Source organism: Pan paniscus, chromosome 12 (assembly GCF_029289425.2).
Source record: "Pan paniscus chromosome 12, NHGRI_mPanPan1-v2.0_pri, whole genome shotgun sequence".
Taxonomy (NCBI): domain Eukaryota; kingdom Metazoa; phylum Chordata; class Mammalia; order Primates; family Hominidae; genus Pan; species Pan paniscus.
The window spans coordinates 17,889,103-17,915,678 of record NC_073261.2 but is presented as its reverse complement, the minus strand read 5'-3'; the positions used below and the strand labels follow the sequence as shown (position 1 = coordinate 17,915,678).

General features: G+C 39.6%; 1 protein-coding gene across 8 annotated transcripts in view; it reads left to right on the top strand.

Moving 5' to 3' along the window:
• Positions 1 to 26,576, top strand: part of LOC129397113 (ranBP2-like and GRIP domain-containing protein 4) — a 65,171-nt gene that overhangs the window by 12,305 nt on the left and 26,290 nt on the right. For 5 of the 8 annotated variants that reach the window (XM_055107439.2, XM_055107440.2, XM_063594695.1 and 2 more), the window contains 14 exons: positions 2,025 to 2,255; positions 2,601 to 2,746; positions 7,314 to 7,509; positions 13,551 to 13,638; positions 15,754 to 15,963; positions 18,079 to 18,260; positions 18,344 to 18,519; positions 18,687 to 18,810; positions 19,733 to 19,891; positions 20,158 to 20,295; positions 20,558 to 20,704; positions 21,645 to 21,824; positions 21,911 to 21,994; positions 25,149 to 25,284. In XM_055107439.2, the coding sequence (XP_054963414.1) occupies positions 2,025 to 2,255; positions 2,601 to 2,746; positions 7,314 to 7,509; positions 13,551 to 13,638; positions 15,754 to 15,963; positions 18,079 to 18,260; positions 18,344 to 18,519; positions 18,687 to 18,810; positions 19,733 to 19,891; positions 20,158 to 20,295; positions 20,558 to 20,704; positions 21,645 to 21,824; positions 21,911 to 21,994; positions 25,149 to 25,284 (2,197 nt within the window). Of the gene's footprint in view, positions 1 to 2,024; positions 2,256 to 2,600; positions 2,747 to 7,313; positions 7,510 to 12,754; positions 12,890 to 13,550; positions 13,639 to 15,753; positions 15,964 to 18,078; positions 18,261 to 18,343; positions 18,520 to 18,686; positions 18,811 to 19,732; positions 19,892 to 20,157; positions 20,296 to 20,557; positions 20,705 to 21,644; positions 21,825 to 21,910; positions 21,995 to 25,148; positions 25,285 to 26,576 lie in introns of those variants that run through there. The other 3 variants (XM_055107443.2, XM_055107444.2, XM_063594696.1) reach the window with 3 other exon arrangements.

Genomic DNA, 26,576 nt, shown 5'->3' with positions numbered 1-26,576 from the left:
TTTTTGAAGCTGAAAAAGCATTGAAGATGCTTCCAAAGATAAATATTACTGATAAGTTTTTCTCCCCAGTAATAAGCAGCTGGATTTTAAATATTAGTCTAAAACGTGAGGTCTAATTGTGCAGATTTCTTTACTCTCTTAGGTGTTATGCCTCAAACATAACTCCCATATTGGGCGTGGCAATCCAGTTAATCTGGTGTCAGTAGTGTTAAAGAACATATGTAATGGCAGGAGATTCTTTTCTTGCAGCGTAACAAGTTAGATACTTTGAAGCATTCTTTAAAGATTTTCTTTAATAACTTGAAGGCACTGTTACACCTTTCCTGTATCAGATTTTTTTTTTTTGGAATTGAAATCCATGAGATTTATAACTGTCATGCAAAGTAATTCCATTTCTCCTAAAATTTAAGGCTTGCTAAGGTAAACAGTTTCTGACATTTGTTTAATGAATGAGAGTATTACTGTTGAGAAGGCTTTTTCTCTCAAGTATGAGATAGAACTTTTTAAAAGCACTCATAGTGGTTTTTAGAAAAATGTTTAACATAGAGTCAAACACTAGGGCTTTTGCAATAGGGAGAGACCAGGGTATCATCCATCTCATCCAGAAGAGGAGAAATTGATAAAGGAGAGAGGGGAATGAAATACAGAGTACTAATGGGCGGCTTGGTCTTGAGAGCTGGGGAAAGACGAGTTTAAGCAGGTAAGGTAAAATGGAATTTATATGTGATAGCATCAGGTTTCTCAGTGAAGGATGAATCTAGGTTATAAGTTGAAAGTGAGGGTCAAAGGAAGGTATGGGGAAGTTGAGGAAATAGGAGGAGGTGTGAAGTGTCAGGGAGTGGAGAAAGTGAGTCTGTTAGTACTAAAATGGTATTTTGTTTTAGGCAGCACCAGTTTGATGGTTGAGATAATGCAAATGAAATCAGTTAGCTTGGGGTTATGATTTCCCAAATCTAAGCACACAGAAACCAGTTGGGAGGGTTCTTCTGAGGAAAAGAGGGAATTAGTTGAAGGGATCTGTAAACAAACAGTAATTATGGATATAAGGGATTATAGCATTTTTTGCCTGACAGAAGAAAGTGTGTGTATTTATATGTGTTTCCAGGTGTTTAAAACTTGATGATGTTATTGTCTTGAAGGGAACTTGTCATATGGTGGAGAAGTATATTTCTGAAAGTAAGGGTATGTAGGCCCTTAGTGAGGTGGAAGAATAAGAAGGATGGTATGGTGGTTTCGGTGGTATGACCAAAATGCAGATTTTGAAGACCTGTGTCAGTGGCAAGTGGATGGTTGAGGTTGGAGTAGAGGATAACATCACTGGAGATGAGGTGATTAAGGAACTGAGTAGTCAGCCTGGGCAACACGGCAAGACCCCATCTCTACAGAACGTTAAAAAAAAATTAGCCGGGCATGGTGGTGCATGCCTATGGTCCTAGCTTCTTGAGAGGCTGATGGAAGAGCATCGCAAATGAGAAGCGAGTGGCCACAAACCCTACTTCCTCTCCTTGTATGTAAGTTCAGAGAGAAAAAGCCATCATGGTAGTGGGGGTTATCCTGAGATGATACTGTCTTCATTTAAGGTCAGGAGGTGATGACAGTGCTTTGAGATGATGATGAAGGTAACAGAACAGTGGGAGGAGAGGGGATGTGGGATTGAGTCAGATTTAAGGAGATACAGAGCAGTTTGAGCATAAGGACCTTGTTGCTGAGGATTGACTGGGGAGGTCTAGGCTTCTGGTGGTGACTCAGACAGACAGGGATGTGTGGCAATAGTCCTGGTAGTCTCTGAAGAGAGTATGAGCTACTGCAGTAATCACAGATGCTTTTCTTCACATACAGTTCTTGAGGCTTAGTTTCTGGGTTGTAAGCAACTCTCAGAAGGGACGAATAAGGTATGTAGGATGGTGTTTTTGGTGGCATCATCATAAAACTAGACATAGTGGAATGGTGCTTTTTGGGAGCATGACTTGTTTAAAATTGCACAAGTGTTACTCTAATAATTTTTCTTTTTCCCCTCTAAATAGGAACAGCTTCTAGATTGTGAAGGTGAAGATGGATGGAATAAACTTTTTGACTTGATTCAGTCAGAACTTCATGTAAGACCTGATGACGTCCATGTGAACATCCGGCTAGTGGAGTTGTATCGCTCAAAGAAAAGATTGAAGGATGCTGTGGCCCACTGCCATGAGGCAGAGAGGAACATAGCTTTGCGTTCAAGTTTAGAGTGGAATTCGTGTGTTGTACAGACCCTTAAGGTAGATAAAAGCTACTGGGTCTTTACATTTCTATGTAGGCAATTAGCATACATCTTTTTGTACTAAAGCAGCAGTACCCCGCAGGACTTAAATTTCTTTTATTTAGGTAGAACAGTTATAAAATGAAATTTTTACCAGGATCAGTTAAATTTATAATGGGAAAATTGGGGAGATAACTATGATAAATGTATATATTTTTGGTGTTTTCATTTATAAGGTTGATGTAAAAATCAATGTAGTTTCACAAACGTGGTTGGAGTGAGAAAAGGAATTTATGGGCATAAAATGGTTAATTTCTTAACACTTGATTAAGTTTTGTAACTTATTATTCATTCCACAAAATAGGAATATCTGGAGTCTTTACAGTGTTTGGAGTCTGATAAAAGTGACTGGCGAGCAACCAATACAGACTTACTGCTGGCCTATGCTAATCTTATGCTTCTTACGCTTTCCACTAGAGATGTGCAGGAAAGTAGAGAATTACTGGAAAGGTGCGTTGACTTTGAGGAGAATGCTTTAGTATAAATTGCAGTTTTTCTCTTTGCAGTAAGTTCATTGCTCTAAACTTCTTCACTGAATCATTATTTCTATAATGTACCTAGGAGTTATAGTTAATACAGTGAACCACTAGGAGGCAATCTTATTTTTCTTCTTTTACGGGGAAGTTCTAATTGGTTTTATATGACTTTCCTTTTTAGAGAACTCTTATAGTTCAAGCTTGATTAAAATTAGCCTTATGGTTAAATACTCAGTTTTGTCATAGTCAAGCTTAAAATGAATGTTCTAACTGCTATTTCATATTTTATTTTTTTATAATAGTATAATCTTGAGTGAAAATTAAAGTTCATCTGTCATCAGATGGCTAGGTTCACATATACTAGTATAAGCACTTAGCATCACTGGTATTTCAGAAAATACTGTTTTAGCTAAGAAACAAAATAACTCAACTATGTTATTTACCTTTTTTCCTAAATTTTGATTTTGAAAACCAGTGTCTCCATTTTGAAAATAAATTCCATTGAACAAAAACATCACTTGGATTTGTATAAAGATGTTAGTTTAGAGCAGGGGTTGATTAGAACTTGTGGGCCAAATATGGCCCCTGCCTAATTTTGTTAATATTTATTGGAATACAGCATGCCTCTGTTTATGTATTGTCTGTGGCTGCTTACATACTACAGGGTTGGAGTTGAGTGGTTGCAGCAGAGATTGTATGCCTGTAAAGCCAGATTAGTATTCTCCTCCTTTTTGTAGAAAAAGTTTACTGATTGCTAGTTTAGGCTGTCCATTTGTTTGGAAGTTAATTTATTTCCCCATCTGGTATAAGGAAAGAAGTTCATTTCACTGAGTGCAGGGAGTAGGTAATTTTCTTGAAAAAGTACATAGTGTCCTAAATTGGTAGGGTAAGAGCAGTATCTAAAAGAACTAACATAACTTTAAGATTATTTTAGAAAACATGTAGGATGTTTTATTTTGTGTTCTTTGTATACTCAAATTTTTTGGTCATAAGTTCCTTTTACATTTTTCTTAAGGACATCAAAGATCTTTGTATGTGGGTTCCTTTTTTTCTTTCTTTCTTTCTTTTTTTTTTTTTTTGAGATGGAGTCTTGCTCTGTCACCAGGCTGGAGTGCAGTGGCACGACCTTGGCTCACTGTAACCTCTGCCTCCCGGGTTCAGGCGATTCTCCTGCCTCAGCCTCCCGAGTAGCTGGGACCACAGGCACACACCACCACGCCCAGCTAATTTTTGTAGAGACAGGGTTCAGGATGGTCTCAATCTCTCTTTTTTTTTTTTTTTTTTTGAGACTGAGTCTTGCTCTCGCCAGGTTGGCATGCAGTGGTGCAGTCTCGGCTCACTGCAACCTCTGCCTCCTGGGTTCAAGTGATTCTCTTGTCTCTGCCTCCTGAATAGGTGGGACTACAGGTGCCCGACACCACACCTGGCTAATTTTTTTTTTTTTTTTTTTTTTGAGACAGTCTCGCTCTGTCACCCAGCCTGGAGTACAGTGGCACAATCTTGGCTCACTGCAAGCTTCACAATTTCCTCTCAATGCTCTGAATAAGAGCTTATCCTCCTGCCTCAGGTTGCTCCCCACCAGGAAGCCCCAGGAGGGCCCTGAGGACAGCCCTTGGCCCTCAGAGGGGGAGGCTCAGGAGGGGAGATGACCATGGGGATGGAGTCACTCAGGGGAGAATCTGGACCATGAGGGGGTGACTTGGGGGCCTGAGGGGAGGACCCTGAGGAAGATAAAAAGCTGGTGCCACCCTAGGCAGTTTCACAGTGTGGCTTAGGGCTGTGGGTGACAGATGGTTTGTCAGATCAGTTAATCAGGCCTCATGGGCCCTTTGTTATCCCCCTTGTGAACCTCCCAGGTTCACGCCATTCTTCTGCCTCAGCCTCCTGAGTAGCTGGGACTACAGGCGCCCACCACGACGCTCGGCTAATTTTTTTGTATTTTTAGTAGAGACGGAGTGTCACCGTGTTACCCAGGATGGTCTTGATCTGACCTCGTGATCTGCCGTCCTCGGCCTCCCAAAGTGTTGGGATTACAGGCGTGAGCCACCGTGCCCAGCCCACACCTGGCTAATTTTTGTATTTTTAGTAGAAACAGGGTTTCATCATGTTGTCCAGGATGGTGTCGATCTTTTTTTTTTTGAGACGGAGTCTCGCTCTGTTGCCCAGGCTGGAGTGCAGTGGTGCCATCTCGGCTCACTGCAAGCTCTGTCTCCAGGGTTCACGCCATTCTCCTGCCTCAGCCTCCCGAGTAGCTGGGCCTACAGGTGCCCGCCACCACACCCAGCTAATTTTTTGTATTTTTAGTAGAGATGGGGTTTCACTGTGTTAGCCAGGATGGTCTTGATATCCTGACCTTGTGATCCACCCGCCTCAGCCTCCCAAAGTGCTGGGATTACAGGCATGAGCCACCGCGCCCGGCTGGTCTCGATCTCTTGACCTCTTGATCCGTCTACCTTGGCCTCCCAAAGTACTGGAAGGTCTCAATCTCTTGACCTCGTGATCCGCCTGCCTTGGCCTTCCAAAGTGCTGGGATTGCAGGTCTGAGCCACTGCACCCAGCTGTATGTGGGTTATTTCTGTCAGTGTTTATTACATTAGAAATTAAAACAAATAAAAAATGTAATCCATTAAAAATGTAATAAGCCCTATTGTGTGTTAATAATAATAGCTTTTTTTTTTTTTTTTTTTTTTTGAGACGGAGTTTTGCTCTTGTTGCCCAGGCTAGAGTGCAACAGTGTGATCTCGGATCACTGAAACCTCTGCTTCCCAGGTTCAAGCGATTCTCCTGCCTCAGCCTCCCAAGTAGCTGGAATTACAGGTGCCCACCACCACGCCTGGCTAATTTTTTGTATTTTTAGTAGAGATGGGGTTTCACCATGTTGGCTAGGCTGGTCTTGAACTCCTGACCTCAGGTGATCCACCTGCCTCGGCCTCCCAAAGTGCTGGAATTACATGTGTGAGCCACCATGCAGGGCCAATAATAGCATTTTTTATGAAAAATAATTATTTCCCAACAGCAAAAAAGTAGTCAGAAAAGTGTCATTGTTTTTGCATTTTTGTAAATCTTTTTAATGTCTGGCTTAATAGAACATAGCTAGATTCTCATTTACTTCCTCCTTCAGTCTGTAAAATTATTACGTCATGAAGCCTCTAGAAAACTCAGCTCAGCGGGGCGCGGTGGCTCAGGCCTGTAATCCCAGCACTTTGGGAGGCTGAGGCGGGTGGATCACAAAGTCAGGAGATCGAGACCATCCCAGCTAACAATGGTGAAACCTTGTCTCTACTAAAAGTACAAAAAACTAGCCGGGCACGTTGGTACGCGCCTATAGTCCCAGCTGCTCGGGAGGCTGAGGCAGAAGAATCGCTTGAACCTGGGAGTCAGAGGTTGCAGTAAGCCAAGATTGTGCCACTGCACTCCAGCCTTGTGACAGAGTGAGATTCTGTCTCCAAAAACAAAAACAAAAAAACTCAGCTCTACATACATGAGAAAATGAGTATGTAATATATAAATTTTTTTTTGGTACTATTGTAAAAGTAATTTTAACTTCATGGATCCCCTGAAGGGGTTTTTGAGCACCCTCAGAGATCTTTAGACCTCACTTGCTCTGGTTGCTTTATTGTAAGCCACTTTAAAATCATGCTTCACGTTTAAGTGTTTGCTTTTTGCTTTTACTTTTCTTCCAAAGTGAGGATTTGGAGAAACATTAGGATTTAGAAGAACTAATTTAGAATATAGATTACAAATAATAGGCCAGGCATAGTGGCTCATGCCTGTAATCCCAGCACATTGGTAAGCTGAGGCGGGCAGATCGTGAGGTCAGGAGTTCGAGACCAGCCTGGCCAACATAGTGAAACCCTGTCTCTACTAAAAATATAAAAAAAGTTTAGCGGGGCATGGTGGCAGGTGCCTGTAATCCCAACTACTCAGGAGGCTGAGTCAGGAGAATCACTTGAACCTGGGAGGTGGAGGTTGCAGTGAGCTTAGATCGTGCCATTGCACTCCAGCCCAGGTGATAGTGAGAGACTCCGTCTAAAAAAAAAAAAAAAGACAATTTATTTAACGCTGTAATGATCTATATAGTAAAAAGAGCAATTACTGTATTGATACTCAAATACCTGTCAGTTATTTACTTATAACTTGGAAATGGTATGTCTAATTTGAGAAATTACAACTGTTAATTAAATAATGAAATTATATGATCAGGAAGAAACTACAAAATAGTCTCCCAACTTTATCCTTGTTTATTTTGAAATGTGCACCTATAATCACTAATCTTATATTTATCCTGTGATTGGAGGGCTGGAAATAACTGGGAATAAGACATCATTTGAGAGGTTAAGCATGAAGTATAGGAAGTAGGCAGGATAAAAATAAGCATTAGATGATTAATAGTTTATAACATGGGGAATAAGAATTATTAGAAGTTGAATGTGGAAGATGAAGCTTGAAATAAAATTTTTATTTTGTTTTGAATTAAATGAACCATGATTATTCACAGTGCAGTAAGTGTGTATCATCTGTTTGATATTTTCATATTACAGTTTTGATAGTGCTCTTCAGTCTGCGAAATCTTCTTTGGGTGGAAATGATGAACTGTCAGCTACTTTCTTAGAAATGAAAGGACATTTCTACATGCATGCAGGTTCTCTGCTCTTGAAGATGGGTCAGCATGGTAATAATGTTCAATGGCGAGCTCTTTCTGAGCTGGCTGCATTGTGCTATCTCATAGGATTTCAGGTAAGTCTTCCACTTGTAGGAGCAATTGACATTTCACGGAGTCTTGATGTGTTTTAAATGAAGGTGTGCTCTGGTATGTAATGACAATATGTGAACAAACCTGTGGAATTAAAGTTAAAATGAAATAGTCAATTTGATACAGTGGAAAATAACTAAGCATACACAATACTGGTGAGGCTGGTGAAACAGGGATGTTGAATGCACTCTTGTCGAAAGCCTGCATTGCCATGATTTGTTTGTAGACAAATTTGAAGAGTTTGATCTTTTTACTCTGCCATTTTTGGGAACATGATAAAGATGTAATCTCGTATTATGGGTAAAGCTTGATTCAAAAAGATGTGTTACTTGGACAAAATCCTAATAAGTAGACGTAGGGCAATGGCTTTATAGCCTATGATAGAAGAATATGATTGCAATTTAACATGTTAATTGAAACACATGTATATAACATTTATGACTGTATTGTGTATATGTAACAGTATATCTATTAATCTTTGAAAACATAAAACATTTTCTTATTTTTTATTTTTTTATTTTTTTTGAGACCAAGTCTCTCTCTGTCGCCAGGCTGGAGTGCAGTGGCGTGATCTCGGCTCACTGCAGCCTCCACCTCCTGGGTTCAAGTGATTCTCCTGCCTCAGCCTCCTGAGTAGCTGGGACTACAGGCCCGTGCTACCAAGCCCAGCTAATTTTTTGTATTTTTAATAGAGATGGGGTTTCACCATGTTGGCCAGGATGGTCGCAATCTCTTGACCTCGTGATCTACCTGCCTTGGTCTCCCAAAGTGCTGGGATTACAGGCACGAGGCACTGCGCCTGGCGCGCCTGGCCTTTTTTTTTTTTTTTTTTTTTTTTTTTTGAGACGGAGTCTTGCTCTGTCGCCCAGGCTGGAGTGCAGTGGCACGATCTCGGCTCGCTGCAAGCTCCACCTCCCAAGTTCACACCATTTTCCTGCCTCAGCCTCCTGAGTAGCTGGGACTACAGGCACCTGCCACCACGCCTGGCTAATTTTTTTTTGTACTTTTAGTAAAGACGGGGTTTCACCGTGTTAGCCAGGATGGTCTCAATCTCCTGACCTAGTCATCCACCTGCCTCGGCCTCCCAAAGTCCTGGGATTTACAGGCATGAGCCACCATGCCTGGCCTTTTTTTTTTTTTTTTTTTTTTTTTTAATGAGCTTGCATAACTTTTGAAAGGAAAAGAAATAAGCAGTCTTCCAAAAAAGCATTAAACCAGGCTTAGAAAAATGATTAATTTTAGAGAAGGATTTTTTGCTTGGGGAGGGAAAAAAAAGGATTCATTACTTTTAGAGAAGGCCCCTCCTTCTAATATAAATCTTTTTTTCTTTTTGAGATGGAGTTTTGCTCTTGTTGCCCAGGCTGGAGTGCAATGGCGCCATCTGGCTCACTGCAATCTCCGCCTCCCAGGTTCAAGCGATTGTCCTGCTTCAGCCTCCCGAGTAGCTGGGATTACAGGCACACACCACCACGCCCATCTAATTTTGTATTTTTAGTAGAGACGGGGTTTCTCCATGTTGGTCAGGCTGGTCTTGAGCTCCTGAACTCAGGTGATCTGCGCGTCTCGGCCTCTCAAAGTGCTGGGATTACAGGCAGTGAGCCAGCATGCCCTGCCTAATATAAATCTTTTTATTTTTATTTGAGACAGAGTCTCGCTCTGTCACCAGGCTGGAGTGCAGTGGCGCAATCTCAGCTCACTGCAACCTGTGTCTCCTGGGTTCAAGTGATTCTCCTGCTTCAGCCTGTCACGTATCTGGGATTACAGGCACACACCACCATGCCTGGCTAATTTTTTGTATTTTTTAATAGAGATGGGGTTTCACCATGTTAGCCAGGATGGTCTCGATCTTCTGACCTCGTGATCCACCCGACTCGGCCTCTCAAAGTGCTGGGATTACAGGCATGAGCCATCGAGCCCGGCCTGTAAATCTTTTAAAAACACCGTTGATAGACAGTTTACATGTTAAGTGCTAATATTTGCTCAGTAGAAACTTGCGTGTTCATAAGGAATGGATTAGTGAAAATTAATGGATTTAGTGAGGTTCACTAGGTAATACAAACATTAAAAGGTTCTTATAGAAATTCTCAAGTAACTGATAGTTCTTATTTTTATTTATTTTATTTTATTTTTTGAGACGGAGTCTCACTCTGATGCCCAGGCTGGAGCACAGTGGCACGACCTCGGCTCACTGCAAGCTCCGCCTCCTGGGTTCACGCCATTCTCCTGCCTCAGCCTCCCGAGTAGCTGGGACTACAGGCACCCACCACCACGCCTGGCTAATTTTTTTGTATTTTCAGTAGAGATAGGGTTTCACCGTGTTAGCCAGGATGGTCTCGATCTCCTGACCTCATGATCCGCCCACCTTGGCCTCCCAAAGTGCTGGCATTACAGGCGTGAGCCACTGCGCCCTGCCAATAGTTCTTATTTTTAATGGAAACTTTAAAATTTATCTGTCTGTGTGTCTATTAGAGTCTTGCTGTGTCACTCAGGCTGGAGTGCAGTTGCGTAATCGTAGCTCACTGTAACATTGAACTGGGCTCGAGCTTCCCAGAGTGCTGGGATTATAGGTGTGAGCTACTGCGCACAGCCTAAAATTTTTTGATATGTAGTTTTGGGAGGCAGAGTCTCACTCTTGCTTTGGCTGGAGTGCAGTGGCATGATCATAGCTCACTGCATCCTCGAACTCCTGGGCTCAAGTGATCCTCTCCTGCTTCAGCCTCAGCTCAGTAGCTGGGACTACAGGTGCCTGCCACCATGCCTGGCTACATTGTTAAATTTTTTGTAAAGACAAGGTCTTGCTATGTTTCCCAGGCTGGTTGGTCTTGAACTCCTGGCTTCAAGTGATCCTTCTGCCTTGCCCTCCCAAAGTGCTGGGATTACAGGTATGAGCCACCACACCTGACTGTGAACTTTTAATCATAAAAAGTTAGTTTCCCTCTTAATCCATTCACTCAGGTCTCCTTTCCTAGATGACAGCTACTGTTAGGAGTTTCTTGGGTTCAGAAATATTTTTTGCATATGCAAATGTGCAATACATTCTTTCTCTGCTTTTAAAAAATATTGTGCCTCAATGTGGGTGTGCTTTACCTATTGCCAGATGCCTTGCTTTTCTAAATGTTTCTTCATTGTCCCACTTCAGCACAGAGATACCTACCTCAGTCTTTATTAACTACCACATATTTCTGTAGAATGCATATATAATAGAAACATCTTAGATGCTTGTATTTTATTTGATCAGTTTATTTTAAAGCTTAATGATCAAATGATTATAAGCATAAAATGTAGGTTATGTGCTGGCATTTGGGTATGTAAGAATTGGCTAACTTTTATGGCAAGATTTTCAGACTCTTAATCAGAGGAATACTGTGGTTCTAGTAAGTGCATCTGCATTGCAGCTAGGTAGTTAACAAAGTATCTTGAAACCTTTTAGTTAAGATGAGGAAATAGCCAGGCACGGTGGCTCACGCCTATAATCTTAGCACTTTGGGAGGCTGAGGCGGGCAGATCACTTGAGGTCAGGAGTTTGAGACCATCCTGACCAACATGGTCAAACCCCATCTCTACTAAAAATACAAAAATTAGCCACGCACGGTGGCGGGTGCCTGTAGTCCCAGCTACTTGAGAGGCCGAGACAGGAGAATTGCTTGAAACCAGGAGCCGAGATCGTGCCACTGCAGCACTCCAGCCTGGCGACAGAGCGAGACTCCATCTCAAAAAAAAAAAAAAAAAAAAAAAAGGAAATAGTGAATTGAGATGATTTGATTGAGTGGATTCACAACTAATTAACTGGTCACAGATTCAACTGTTGAATAATTTTGTAAAGGAGGCCAGGTTTATGAATTGAGGTCAGTTTCAAAACAAAAAGAATGATGTCAACATTTTGTTTCTTTCTTATTTTGTGTGCTCTTTTCAACATATAGATGACAAACTGACATGATGTTTGGAAAACTTGTGAGTAAAAGGATAGGCGATACGAATATTTCTAAAATTCAAAATCAGAAGCTTTTAGGTTCATAAATCATATATTTTGAAAAATGAGCATATTTGGAAAGAATTATATATACATGGTTTAAAATTCTGGCGGCTCTTAAGAATATGCTATGAAGACTCCTTTCTGTTCCCTAGTTATTTACTTTCTCCACCCCCAAAGAAACTAATGTTATTACTTTCTTGTGTGTTCTTCAGGAAATGTTTTATGCATCTCCAAGTAAACACACATATATCCCCTGTCTTTAAAAGAAGGAGGAAAACATTTGAACATTGCATTTACTTTATTTCCATTAACTGTATCTTGGAGATGTTTCCATGTCTGTATATATAAAGGGCATTCTCATTAGTTTGGATGCTTGCATATTATTCCATTGTATGGATGTACTGTAGTTTTGGAGTTTTTAAAACCAGGGTCCTAAAGCCAGGACATTAGCTTGCTTTTACTTTTTTTTTTTTAATGCTACTTCAAGTAATTTAGCAATGATTAACTTGTGCCATGAATTCCTGAAAGAATTGCAGTATCAAAGTATATCTGTGCATTTATAATTTTTAGAGCTGTTGCCAAATATCTAACCCTAAAGAGGTTGTATCAAATTACATTTCCACCACCAATTAAGAAAGTGGTGATAGAATTAAAAGCCGATGCTCTAGTCACCCATATAGTTACTTTTGGCATGTTTCTAGTAAGCGGGCATTGCCTATGACTGGACGTTTTCAGTGATGGACATTCATTACTTTTCAAGATAGCCCAGTGCATCTTTAGGTGGTTTGGCTCTTGGTACTTCCTTATATAGAATAAAAATATTCTTCAAGCCTTCTACCTGTTGGTCTTGTTTCTTCTTTTGATGATTTCTTTTATAAAATAATTTTAATATTTGAAGGCAGCTGTCACGTCTTCCCTTCGCCATTCTATTCATCATGCTTTTTTTTTCCCCCATAGGTTATTGCATTAGGATCTCTTTAATTTCCTGGTTGTCCCATTTATTCTAGTGCTATCCCCTATTATCCATACTCTGAAAATGTGTTATCTACAATGTGGCATTTCCAAGTGTCATTTCACCTGTACTTTTTAAAGTAGGGTGTCATATCTACTCAAATAGGACAACATCTGCTGTTGTCCTATTTATGCAGGGTAGAAAAGTAATGTAATTAAAATTTCCATTTCTCTGAATGTAACATGAATGTGCTTTTAGTAGAAACTAATTTCTCAGAGCTGCTCTGTGTATGCTTTTTTTTTTTTCTTTTTTTGGAGATAGGGTCTCACTCTGTCACCCAAGCTGGAGCACAGTGGCATGATCATGGCTCACTGCAGCCTTGACCTCCTGGATTTAAGTGATCCTCCTGCCTCAGCCTCCTGAGTAGCTGGGACCACAGGTGTGTGCCACCACGCCTGGCTAATTAAAAAAAACTTTTTTTAGAGATAGGGTCTCACCGTGTTGTTCAGGCTGGTCTTGAACTCTGGGCTGAAGTGATCCCCCCACCTTGGCCTCCCAAAGTGCTGGGATTACAGGTGTGAGCCAACATGTCTGGCCCCTCTTTTTTTTTTTTTTTTTTTGCGATGGAGTCTCGCTCTTTCACCCAGGCTGGAGTGCAATGGCACAGTCTCGGCGCGCTACGACCTCTGCCTCCCAGGTTCAAGCTATCCTTGTGCCTCAGCCTCCCGTGTAGCTGGAATTAACAGGTGTGTGCCACCACGCCTGGCTCTTTGTTTTTTTTTTATTATTTTTAGTAGAGACTGGGTTTCACCATGTTGGCCAGGCTTGTCTCAAACTCCAGACCTCAAGTGATCAGCCCACCTTGGCCTCCCAGAGTGTTGGGATTACAGGTGTGAGCCACCACGCCTGTACCTGGCCTATTTTTCATAGGTTATATAAATTCCTTGGTTCCCAGTTTTTGCAGTCTTTTCCAATTCAGTTTAATTAATGGTTAACTGTTTATTCATTATCAAAAAAAGTACAGTGTAATAGATAAGACCATGTTACTATTAGAAGTATGGGTATCATCAAATTAAGATTTTTGATTCTAAAATTATTAGGTTCCAAGACCAAAGATTAAATTAATAAAAGGTGAAGCTAGACAAAATCTGCTGGAAATGATGGCCTGTGACCGACTGAGCCAATCAGGTAATAGTAATATTAAACTAATTTAATTTAAAAAGAAAAAGGAATTTCTGTTAAGGCATATCTTATGATAAAATCTTCATCTGTCCAGGAGATAATTTGTCAAAATTATTTCTTTTTGCCATATCAGTTAAGAGCAATAGGTATGGAAGAGATGTGAAGAAATAGCACATTCTTTAAAAAAATGAATATTTGATATTGTTTGTTCCTATGTGGAGAGGATTTCTTAACTCTTTCTTCATCTGGCTGCTAGAGCCTCTAGCCTGAATATTTAGTCACTTCCTGAACTAAGTATAATTATTGATTTGCTAACCATTTAACACCAGCTGATTCTAAAAACACTGCTGTGGGGATATAAAGATGAAGAAGATACGGATCTGTCTTAAAGAGCTGAGAGCATAGTGAGGAAGATAGAAGATATATACTTACCTTATATTAGGCTCTTGGAATTTGTGGATTTTTTCCCCCCATTTTTGGCTTGGGATGAATGCTAAAGGTCTGTTGCGTATTACCTGTGATTTTGCTAAGATACAAACTTTAAGGTAGTTAGATGGCCATTGAATCAAGCAGTGAACTGAAGAAACATAATGCTTTCTATAAGGAGCAGTTTTGATATAAAATTGGATGAATTTTGTAAAGAGCAAGATGTAATATTAAATCAAGGTTATTACAAGCTTTGGTATATAGTTAGGCTGTTGGCCAAAGCTCACATTGCTCTTTTATTCCATAGCCCACTTTTTTTGTGGGAGTTAGGCTTTCAGTCCTTAAAGTGACTTTCTACTTTTTCCCTTTTCTCTTTTCCTTCTACCCTTGCAGGGCTCTCATAAGTGCCTTTGCATGGTGTCACAGTTGGATGAAAATTGCCTGTATTTTTTTTTTATGTCTTTGATCTGGGCATCCCAAGGGTGCCTCTGTAAGTGTGCTGAGACACAACTGTGTAGTGGTAACCAAACCTAATAGCCCAGCAGAATTAACTCGAAGGAGGGTTTTTAAAAAAAGTTCAATTGAAATATAATTCGTGTACCATACGCTTCACCCATTTAAAGTGTACAGTTCAGTGGCTTTTACTGTGTTCGTAGAGTATTACCACTGTCACCACAGTCAGTTTTAGAAGATTTTCATCACTCCATGAGGGATTCCTTACCTGTTAGCAGTTACTCCCCATTTTACCCAAACCTCTCAGCCTTGGCAACCGCTCATCTGTCTCTGTAGGTTTGCCTCTTCTGAACATTTCACATAAATGGAATCATATAGTATGTGGTCTTTTGTGACTGGCTTCTTTCATTTAGCAAGGTTTTCAAGGTTCGTCTGTGTTATAGCATGTATCAGTACTTTATCCGAGACTATGATTTTTTGATTGCTTACTGTAAACCTATGGAATAAAAATCTCTGGGAACGAGGCCTGGAAATAATTCTTTTTTTTTTTTTCCTGAGACAGTCTTACTCTGTCACCCAGGCTGGAGTGCAGTGGCGTGATCTCGGCTCACTGCAAGCTCCGCCTCCCGGGTTCACACCATTCTCCTCCCTCAGCCTCCCCAGTAGCTGGGACTACAGGTGCCCGCCACCAGGGCCGGCTAATTTTTTTTTTTTTTTGTATTTTTAGTAGAGATGGAGTTTCACTGTGTTAGCCAGGATGGTCTTGATCTCCTGACCTCATTATCCACCCAGCTTGGCCTCCCAAAGTGCTGGGATTACAGGCATGAGCCACCGTGCCCAGCCGGAAATAATTCTTAAAAGCTGTTTAAAGGAGGATTCTGATCAGCCAGGTTCAGAAATCAGTGTATCAGATCAGAGAATAAGAGCTTGTCCCGGTTCTCCTATGGCCACTTAAGTCCAGACCTTTTCATCTAAAATGCAAATATGTTTGGCATTTTTCATACACATTCCTGTCTTTTTTACCCCTTCTGCTGTCTTATGTAGATACTGAGAATATTAAACCTGTACTCTTTTCATTTGCTACATAAGCACCCGTTTTGTTGTCCGCTGTATTTTTTGGGTTGGAGGGTTAGGTCTGCAATAATCATGTTATTTCCCCTTTGGGTATACAAATGAGACAACGTGAGCAAATACAATCTGTATTTTTAAAGTGATGGAAATAACTTAAATTTTTTTTTTCAGGGCATATGTTGCTAAACTTAAGTCGTGGCAAGCAAGATTTTTTAAAAGAGATTGTTGAAACTTTTGCCAACAAAAGCGGGCAGTCTGTGTTATATGATGCTCTGTTTTCTAGTCAGTCACCTAAGGATACATCTTTTCTTGGTAGCGATGATATTGGAAACATTGATGTACAAGAACCAGAGCTTGAAGATTTGGCTAGATACGATGTTGGTAAGTTATATGTTTCAGAGGAAATGGTCTCTGTCTTAATTCTTATAAATTGCCCATAATCTTATTACCCAGAAATAACGACTCAATATTTTCCTGTATTCCTTTTGTGTGTGGGTTGGGCTGGGGGGAGTTTGAATGTGGTGCTGTGGGGGTGGCATGTATTTTTTGTTGTTGTTGTTGTTTTTGAGACCAAGTTTTGCTCTTGTCGCCCATGCTGGAGTGCGGTGGTGCGATCTCGGCTCACTGTAACCTCTGCCTCCCGGGTTCAAGTAATTCTACTGCCTCAGTCTCCCAAGTAGCGGGATTACAAATGCCCCCCACCACGCCCGGCTAATTTTTTGTATTTTTAGTAGAGACGGGGTTTCATCATGTTGGTCAGGCTGGTCTCAAACTCCTGACCTCAGGTGATCCACCTGCCTTGGCCTCCCAAAGTGCTGGGATTACAGGAGTGAGCCACCACGACCAGCCTTGTTGTATTTTGAGACAGGGTCTCACTGTGTCACCTGGGCTGGAGTGTAGTGGCGTGATCGTAGGTCACTGCTGCCTTGAACTTCTGGGCTCAAGGGATTCTCTTGCCTCAGCCTCCTGAGTAGCTGGTACCATAGGCACATGCCACTCGGCCCAGATAATTTTTTTTTTTTAATTGGTAGAGACAGGGTCTCCCTTTGTTGCCCAGGCTAGTCTCCAACTCCTAGGCTCAAGTGATCCTCCTGCCTAAGCCCCCCAAAGTGTTGGGATTAGGCCTGGCACAGTGGCTCATATCTGTAATCCCAGCACTTTGGGAGGCCGAGGCGGGCAGATCACCTGAGATCAGGAGTTCGAGACCATCCTGGCCAACATGGTGAAACCCCATCTCTACTAAAAATACAAAAATTATCCGGGGGTGGTGGCATGTGCCTGTAGTCCCTACTCAGGAGGCTGAGGCAGGAGAATCGCTCCAACCCGGGAGGTGGAGGTTGCAGTGAGCCAAGATCACACTGCTGCACTACAGCCTGGGTGACAGAACGAGACTTCGTCTCAAAAACAAAAGTGTTGGAATTATAGGCATGAGCCACGACATCTGGCCATATTTTTCATCTAAATGGTTGTTTATGTATGATTTATCTTGCTTCCTTCATGAATTCTCTCCCATAGTCTCTGTATTAAAACTATAAATATCACTTTTATTGGCAATATAATCTTTTTTATGAAGTAGTCATAATTTTCTTGCTACTTTCTGTTATTGGGCATCCAAGTTTTCTCAACTTTTCCACTGTTAATAATCATACTCTCATAAAAACTTCAACAAAAAGTGTCTTCATTGCAAGTTATTTCCATAGAGATACCTAAAAACAGAACTACTGGGACAAAGGACATGAACATCTTTAAGTCTTGCAAATTGCCAAAATGACAGAAAGATTATACCTCTTCATGCTTCCAGAAGTGCATAACCTTTTCTTTTCTTTTCTTTTTTTTGAGACAGAGTCTCGCTCTGTCACCCAGGCTGGAGTGCAGTGGCGCAATCTCGGCTCACTGCAACTTCCGCCTGCCAGGTTCAAGCAATTGTCTTGCCTCAGCCTCCCAAGTAGCTGGGACTATAGGCACGTGACACCGTGCTCGGCTAATTTTTTGTATTTTTAGTAGAGACGGAGTTTCACCATGCTGGCCAGGCTGGTCTCGAACTCCTGACTGCACATAACCTTTTCAATATTGACTTTCTTGTAGAAAAACAGATTTCTTTACTGTACCGATGGATTAATATAGTGGTGTTCCATTGCTTTAATGACTTAAAGGAAAACCCATTGTTTTGGGGTTTCTTATTAGGTTAGGTGTTCTTTATTTGGCTTTTGTCAGTTGATTTTGGTTTATTGAGTTCTAGTCAGTGTCATTTTTTAAGATGGACTTAAACATTCTTCATCACTACTATTTTTATTAAAATTTCTAGAAATAATCAAGTGAGAATGCATTTAATAAGAACATGAGATTTTGCCTAACATAGAATTCCCTCCAGCTTTGATATAGAAAAGCAGTTATATAATTAAGATATATATATAATGTGAATTGTTTATGTTGGCAAAACTAATGGCACAAAGAAAAATTTCAAACCCTTAAGCCAATTTTTAAATTTTATTTCAGGTGCTATTCAAGCACATAATGGTAGTCTTCAGCACCTTACTTGGCTTGGCTTACAGTGGAATTCATTGCCTGCTTTACCTGGAATCCGAAAATGGCTAAAACAGCTTTTCCATCATTTGCCCCATGAAACCTCAAGGCTTGAAACAAATGCGCCTGAATCAATATGTATTTTAGATCTTGAAGTAAGCAAAGATTTTAACAAATTAAATATTCTGAATTTTGTTTAATTTTTTTTTCTAACTTAACTTTTCCTTAAATAAAACAGGTATTTCTCCTTGGAGTAGTATATACCAGCCACTTAGAATTAAAGGAGAAATGTAATTCTGACCACAGCTCCTATCAGCCGTTATGCCTGCCCCTTCCTGTATGTAAACAGCTTTGTACAGAAAGACAAAAGTCTTGGTGGGATGCGGTTTGTACTCTGATTCACAGAAAAGCACTGTAAGTAGTAAAACAAAAATATTGCTTTCACTTCGTGCGTAGGTTTTACCAGGGATTTAATCCTCATGTGAAGATTTAATTTGTCATGTGACCCATTAACATATATGTATGTAAGCGCTGAACTGTGTATTTAGAAAGCAATTTTAGTATATTGAACTATTTTTTAGACCTGGAAACTCAGCAGAATTGAGACTTGTAGTTCAGCATGAAATAAACACTCTAAGAGCCCAGGAAAAACATGGCCTTCAACCTGCTCTGCTTGTACATTGGGCAAAATGCCTTCAGAAAATGGTGAGTTTTAAAGTATAAGCATTTTTAAAGAACATTACCTTAATTTTTTAAAATCATGCACTTTTTATTGAAAGTTTTTTTGTTCTGAAAACAGCAGCTTGGTCATATTATGACAAATGTGTTTTTTATTGCTGCAAAATAGTTAATGTAGTTAAATATAAGCACTTAGAGGAGCAATGCCTGGCACACAGTGAATGTTACATATTAGCTGAGCTGTTACTGTTATTCCTTAATAATTAAGTTCTGATAATTATTCAGCCTGAAAATTAAAAACAAATTAGCACAAGGCTTTGTAGGTAAGACCATTATAGATCTTTCTAAATATTTAAGGTTTGTTTTGTGTCACCATTAGGTGTAGATGGTCAGCCTTTTGAACAAACTGACACTACAGAAGAGGCAGGTTTCAGCTATCTAAAAATGGCAACTGTTAAAAAGTAGTTGGGATTGCTACATTAGGGTGGTATCATTAGAAGTGTTTAAAAGTTGAGTGTAGAGGCCGGGTGCGGTGGCTCACATCTGTAATCCCAGCACGTTAGGAGGCCGAGGCGGGCAGATCACAAGATCAGGAGATCGAGATCATTCCTGGCTAACACGGTGAAACCCCGTCTCTACTAAAAATACAAAAAAAAAACTCTACTAAAACTACAAAATTAGCCAGACATGGTGGCAGGTGCCTGTAATCCCAGCTACTTGGGAAGCTGAGGCAGGAGAATTGCTTGAACCTGCACGGCAGAGGTTGCAGTGAGTTCACTGGTATTAAGGTGGTTTAGTTATTACAGTATTTGGAAGTTGAACAAATGACTATTGAGGTACCATTTGGTTTTGACTTGAAATTTTAGCCAGTTCTTACAACTTGTAAATGAACTTTAGATCTAATCATGCGTGTTCCTTAAAGTTGTGTGCTTTTAACTTTCTTTTTTAGGGCAGCGGTCTTAATTCTTTTTATGATCAACGACAATACATAGGGAGAAGTGTTCATTATTGGAAGAAAGTTTTGCCATTGTTGAAGATAATAAAGAAGAACAGTATTCCTGAACCTATTGATCCTCTGTTTAAACATTTTCATAGTGTAGACATTCAGGTAACAGAGTTCCTTTATGAATTTATTGGAGACGGGAATTTCCAGTTTATAAACAAAGAAGTGGAGCTATAAACTGCTTAAATTAATTGCCTTGTTATTTAACGGTAATCTTGTTTTCTAAATTCACTAGCTCTCACAGATAAGATATGACAGAGAAGAGTAATGAGATGTTTGTCTCTTAAGATCATATAAAATCTTTGGAAAATCATTTGGGTTTTATATTCTGAGTATAAACAATTTGACTAAAAACTATTCTGTGCGTTTAGGCATCAGAAATTGTTGAATATGAAGAAGACGCACACATAACTTTTGCTATATTGGATGCAATACATGGAAATATAGAAGATGCTGTGACTGCTTTTGAATCTATACAAAGTGTTGTTTCTTATTGGAATCTTGCACTGGTAAGTAGATGCGGTACTTGAGCTAAAAGTTTTATTTATTTATTTATTATTTCTTTTAAAAGACGGGGTTTCTCCGTTGGCCAGGCTAGAGTGCAGTGGCACAATCTTGGCTCACTGCAACCTCTGCTTCCCAGGCTCAAGCGATTCTTGTGCCTCAGCTCCCGAGTAGCTGGGATTACAGGCATGAGCCACCATGCGTGGCCAAGCTGAAAGTTTTTTGTTTTAAAAAGCTAATGATTTCATAAAAGCACTATTTGTATAGATTTTTCACAGGAAGGCAGAAGACATTGAAAATGATGCCATTTTTCCTGAAGAACGAGAAGAATGCAAAAATTATCTGAGAAAGACCAGGGACTACCTAATAAAGATTATAGATGACAGTGATTCAAATCTTTCAGTGGTCAAGAAAGTAAGTAGCAGGTTGTTGTATGTACGTTCTTACTGATAACCCACTGGTCAATGTTTTTGCGTTGGTCTTATATTTTGGTAATTTCAAAAATACTCAGTAATATGTTGCTATTAATGCACAGAAGGGATGTGTGTATCTAAATGCTTATATTTGCTTGCTTTGTCTTAGGTTTGGTGTGTCTTTTTAAACTTGGGAATCTAGGTATATGCTCTTAAAAAGTACTTCTTGGGGAATTAGAAAAGATTTCTAAGATAAGACATTGATTTTGTTATCTTAGCAGTGTAATCAAAACAAATATTATAACCTCAGGACTAATTCTTAATGAACTTTGCTGAAATCGAAAGTTGTTGCTGACAACTTAAGAGCATTTCTTCTCATCGTCATCAGCCATTATGAACGCCCTTGTTTTCTTGCTGTCAGCTGTTTGAGATTGTCATGATGATGTTAAATTATGTTCAGTCTTCTGAGTGTTTTGTTGATTAATTTGTGTTACTACTCTTTTATTAGGATTTATGTTGTCTGGTGTATTGTAGCATCTGTATTTCTGTCACCATTGAAAATCAGTTAGAAAACATCAGTAACTTATTTTGTTCACTTGGAAAAGCTTTCCAAGTTAACATTCCTCTACAATTATCATGGTTAACAGAAGTAATAGAAAGAGCATGGACTTTAGAATCAGAAGATGCTAGATTGTACAACACTTTTCTGTGTTCATGAAGAAAAAAATAGAATAAAGACAAAAAAATAAAAATAATAATACAAAACAGCAGAAAAACAAAGAAAAAAGATAATTAAAAAACACTTTCACGTGTATTATTAAAGTGTAAAGTGCTTATTAAAATGACAAAAATGTAAATAAGATAAAATATATCATTTTAGAGTTTTTACTTTTGGAATTTTTTGCAAATGAAAGCCCTTAATTAATGTCTTTTATTTTGAGTTGCCTGTGCCCCTGGAGTCTGTAAAAGAGATGCTGAAGTCAGTCCTGCAGGAACTCGAAGCCTATAGTGAAGGAGGTCCTCTCTATACAAATGGTTCTTTGCGAAATGCAGATTCAGGAAGAAAACATTCTACACCGTCTCCTACCAGATATTCACTATCACCAAGTAAAAGTTACAAGGTAAACAGGAAAGAATGGAATCATTTCATTGTGAAATTGTTTCTAAGTGTTTTAAATGCTCTTTTGTTATTTTTATTTTTTTTTAGTATTCTCCCGAAACACCACCTCGATGGGCAGAAGATCAGATTTCTTTACTGAAAATGATTTGCCAAGAAGTAAAGGCCATTAAGGTAAGTCACTTAATTTCTCTAGCTGTACTTTTTATTCCAAGATTCCTTCCCTGGCCACTCTCTCACTTTTTTTCTGAAGCTGGTCAGAATGTCCCCTTGCCATCCAAATAGTATGGCAAGCGGACATTTTGGTCTTTTTTTTTTTTTTTTAAGGCAGGGTCTTGTTGTGCAGGCTGGAGTACAGTGGTATGATCACAGCTTACTGCAGCTTCGACCTCCTAGCTCAAGAGAGCCTCTTGGCTCAGCCTGCCACGAAGCCAGGACTACAGACAGTCACATGCCACCAGGCCCAGCTAATTGTTGTATTTTTTGTAGAGATGGGATTTTTCCATGTTGCCCAGGGTGGCCTTGAACTCCTGGCTCAAACAATCCTCCTGCTTCAGCCTCCCAAAGTGCTGGGATTGCAGGTGTGAGCCACTGTGCCCAGCCTACATACCTTGGTCTTGACCCTTTACCATATTTTGTTTTGTTTTGTTTTGAGATGGAGTCTCACTCTGTTGCCCAGTCTGGAGTGCAATGGTGCGATCTTGGCTCACTGCAACCTCCACCTCCCAGGTTCAAGCGACTCTCCTGCCTCAGCCTCCCGAGTAGCTGGGATTACAGGCACCCACCACCAGGCCCAGCTAATTTTTGTATTTTTGGTAGACACAGAGTTTCACCATGTTGGCCAGGCTGGTTTTGAACTTCTGACCTCAGGCGATCTGCCCGCCTTGGCCTCCCAAAGTGCTGGGATTACAGGTGTAAACCACCGCACCCAGCCCTTTACTATATTTTTGAAAGTACTTTATGTGTCTCTCTCCTCATCTTCCACAAAATTTGAGACCTTCAAAGGTAGAAACTGTTTTATTTAAAATATAAGAGTTCCTGACACAGAGAAGGTTCCCAAGTGATTGAACTGCTACAATGTACTAATCATACTCTGGTCTATGAGTTCATTCCCAGATTAGCTGTGGATTACATGTGTTCAAATGTATAGCTAGGAATTGAAAAGTGGTCTGAGCTTCAAAAGGTCTTACTATATTTTAATACTTCCATATGAATTTGACTTAATTATGTAAGGAAATAGTTATGTATATATATCTTATTTTAGCAATAGGGTTCAAAGGAGCTTGACTTTTTTGGAATTGGAAATAAAAGTAGGTTCTTTCATGTTTATCAGGCAAGAACTAAATTATACTGCTAAAGTTACATCAAGGATATGCTGATGTGTGGCGATTATTACAGTGTGATCAGCAGTATTTGCAAATTAAGAGAATACTATTTGGTGGGGAAGACATTTTTGAATTTGCACAAAAATCTTGAATGTTAATTCTGTGTAGTCATGGCCTATGACAATTACATACAATTTTGACTTAACATACAGGTTTCAGGCTCCCAACATTGTATTCTGTGGAAGCATAGTGGAGCACTAGTCCATGAGCTTGAAAAGCTTGGTACTAGTACTGACTCTGCCATTAATTAATGATCTTGGGCCAGTCACTTCCTTTGTGACTGTTTGGCTTCTTATCTTTAAAATGAGAGAATTATTGAAGCCAGTTCTCATCACACTGAATGTTAAAAATTACAGTTACAGCAGTGGTTGCAAATTCAAAGCTCTGGTGTGGATACCAGCAGTGACCATAAAGTTTTCTAGGTGATTCCACTAGTTTCTTATTTCTTGGATGTGTATGTGTAGCATCTGGACTAGGCACTGTAGATGGATGAATGGGGGAAATTTTATTTAGCTTGAAAATTGAGATAGTTTTGGACCTCATGGTTAGGTCTTTCTGGGAAATTTTTATTTGAAACACTTGTAGAAAAAGAAAGCAGACATGCTAGATCTGTCCCTGACCTCACTTGTTAGAACTGATCGGATTCCTGGGCTGATACAGAGAAGTTTGAAACTTTTCAAAATTTACCTGTTTTCTGATACCACTACAATTTCTTTGGAAAAAGAATTTCCTGTTAAGTGTCTGTTTTGTAAGGGGACATTTTGTAGGTTCTAGGGTTGGGTATGGTGCTGTCATTTAGTTTTCTTCAGCAGAGATCAGGTAGCCACATAGCTACACTAGACGGCATTGTATCTATCTGCCATCTTGTCAAGGCAGCAGAGTTGTGTTAAGAAAACATTTTTGGAGTCAGATGTGGTTCAAATTCCAGCTGTTATTCCCTGCATCCCTTTTTCTCATTTTAAGATAGGAGCTAATATTGTTTACCTAACAGTGTAGATAGTATAAAAATTAAGAGTTTAAGTGCATTGGATGTATTATTATATACATAATAAATTATCTGCAGCTACTGCTTTTTTCCCTTTCCTGGTGGAGCATTTGAACATCACCTGGAGAATTAGTTGTATTTTGTTTCAGCATGGGGTTAAGTGAAAAGCTAATTTGGGGAGGTGATTTGGAATGTCAGGTATTCCAGATTGCAGTGTAGAAAGAACACACTGAAAGGATGGTCAGTGTAATGTTAGAGGACTGTGAAAGTTGGGGAAAGAAATTTAGTTTGTAGGTACTTGTTTTTTTGAGCAGGGAATTGTCTTGGCTGGAGGTGAATGTCAGAAAGGTTAATGTAGGCAAGTGTAGAATGGAAATGAAGGTGTGATCATTTAGGAGGTTATTTGTTTAGGTGAGAGAGTTAATGAATTAGGTTTTGTATTAACGAATGAAAATGGGAGCAGATAAATTTTTAACAAATTAAGAATCATATTTTAAAATCAGCACCAGGTACCTAGAACTCATTGGCAAATAGAAACTTTCAAAAGATGTAATCAGGTCCACGCGTGGTGGGTCACACCTATAATCCCAGCACTTTGGGAGGCTGAGGTGGTGGATCACTTGAGGTCAGGAGTTCAAGACTAGCCTGGCAAACATGGTGAAACCCCATCTCTACTATTATACAAAAAATTAGCTGGGCGTGCTGGCTGATGCCTGTAATCCCAGCTACTCGGGAGGCTGAGGTGGGAGAATTACTTGAGCCCAGGAGGTGGAGGTTGTGGTGAGCCAAGATTGTGCCATTGCACTCCAGCCTGGATGACAGATCGAGACACCATCTCAAAAAAGAAAAAAAGAAAAAATCGGTTATTTAAATTTAAAAGAGTAAGTTTCCCCAGCACTGTTTCTGGCATGATATAATTAAATGATTAAAATTATTTGATTTTTTTTTCTTCCAATAGAAAGAAATGCAGGAGTTGAAACTAAATAGCAGTAAGTCAGCATCCCATCATCGTTGGCCCACAGAGAATTATGGACCAGACTCGGTGCCTGATGGATATCAGAGGTCACAGATATTTCATGGGGCTCCACTAACAGGTGAGCTGGCAAGTGGATAATCGCATATTTTAGTAAAACTACTTTACTTCCCTCTTTTAAGTAGATAACGTGTGAAATCACCTTGTTTATATATGTTTGTTAATATACATGTCAACGTCTGTTTATCTGTGACTTCAAAAGCTGTATTTGGTGTTACGGAGATTTTTATAATCCCAAGCAGAAAAAATGAGCTGTATGTGATCACATGTATATAAAGGCTTAAAGAACACTTAATCCACACCTCGGATGAGCTGAGATGAGATTATTCCTTAAATTGAAAAATGTTATTGAATAGAGTTATGCACTAAGAAATGCTTAATTAAGAACCTACACCTCTGGGGAATTATTTTGATGATAATGATGAGAGGCAGGACGTTATATAGGAAATCTTACTTAATTTGAAATATTATGGTTATATAAAGAAAGAAAAGGAGTTTGGACCTGAATCATACTGGGTTTTTAAGTTCTGCTCTATCACTTACTATAATAGCTGTGTAAGTTAACCTGTCTGAAATGTGGAGATAATACTTGCCTTACATAATTACTATGAGCATTTGTGTATGTGCAGGTGGGCGTGGGTGTGTATCAGACATTTATTAGAGTATAGAGTAAACAGTTAATGAACTAAGGTTACTAATAGTGTTTACTGTGGGTTGGCTATGTGCAAAAGTGCTTTGTGAATGTAATTTGATTTAATTACAGTAACTTAGAATGGCCGGTACCATTATTAATCCCTTTTTTATAAATAAGGAAATGGATAAAGAAAGGTTAGGTAACTTACTCATTATTATACAGCTAGTTATTGATAGAGCCGAGATTCACACTCCAGTGGTGTAACTCCAAAGCACTTGCCAGTATAATACATTGCTCCCAGGCAGCCAGAAATAACAAAATTGTTCCTTTTACGTACGACAGACTTCTGAAATGGTAGTAGTAGTGCCCTTTTTTTTTTCTCTTTTTAGCCCAGGAAAGATTTAGAATAAAATGTAGTTTAGATGAGCACATTTGTGTGATGGTTCATATAGTTAAGGCAACCCCACTAGCCTTTTGTGATAGTATCTTCTCAACACAAGCAAAATAACAGAAAATCTTTGTGAAGTCAAGCTTATTAAATGTCGTAAGTCATAGATAAGTATATGAAATGTCTAACGTTCAAACCTTGTTTTCTTGAAACCTTACACATCATATAGGTCCTTGTAAGAGGATAAACAAACCGGCTAGCCTTTCCTGGGGCTTTTTTAGTGATGTGTGCAGTCAGTTATTTGGTGCCTTGTGGGTCATGATTTCCATTT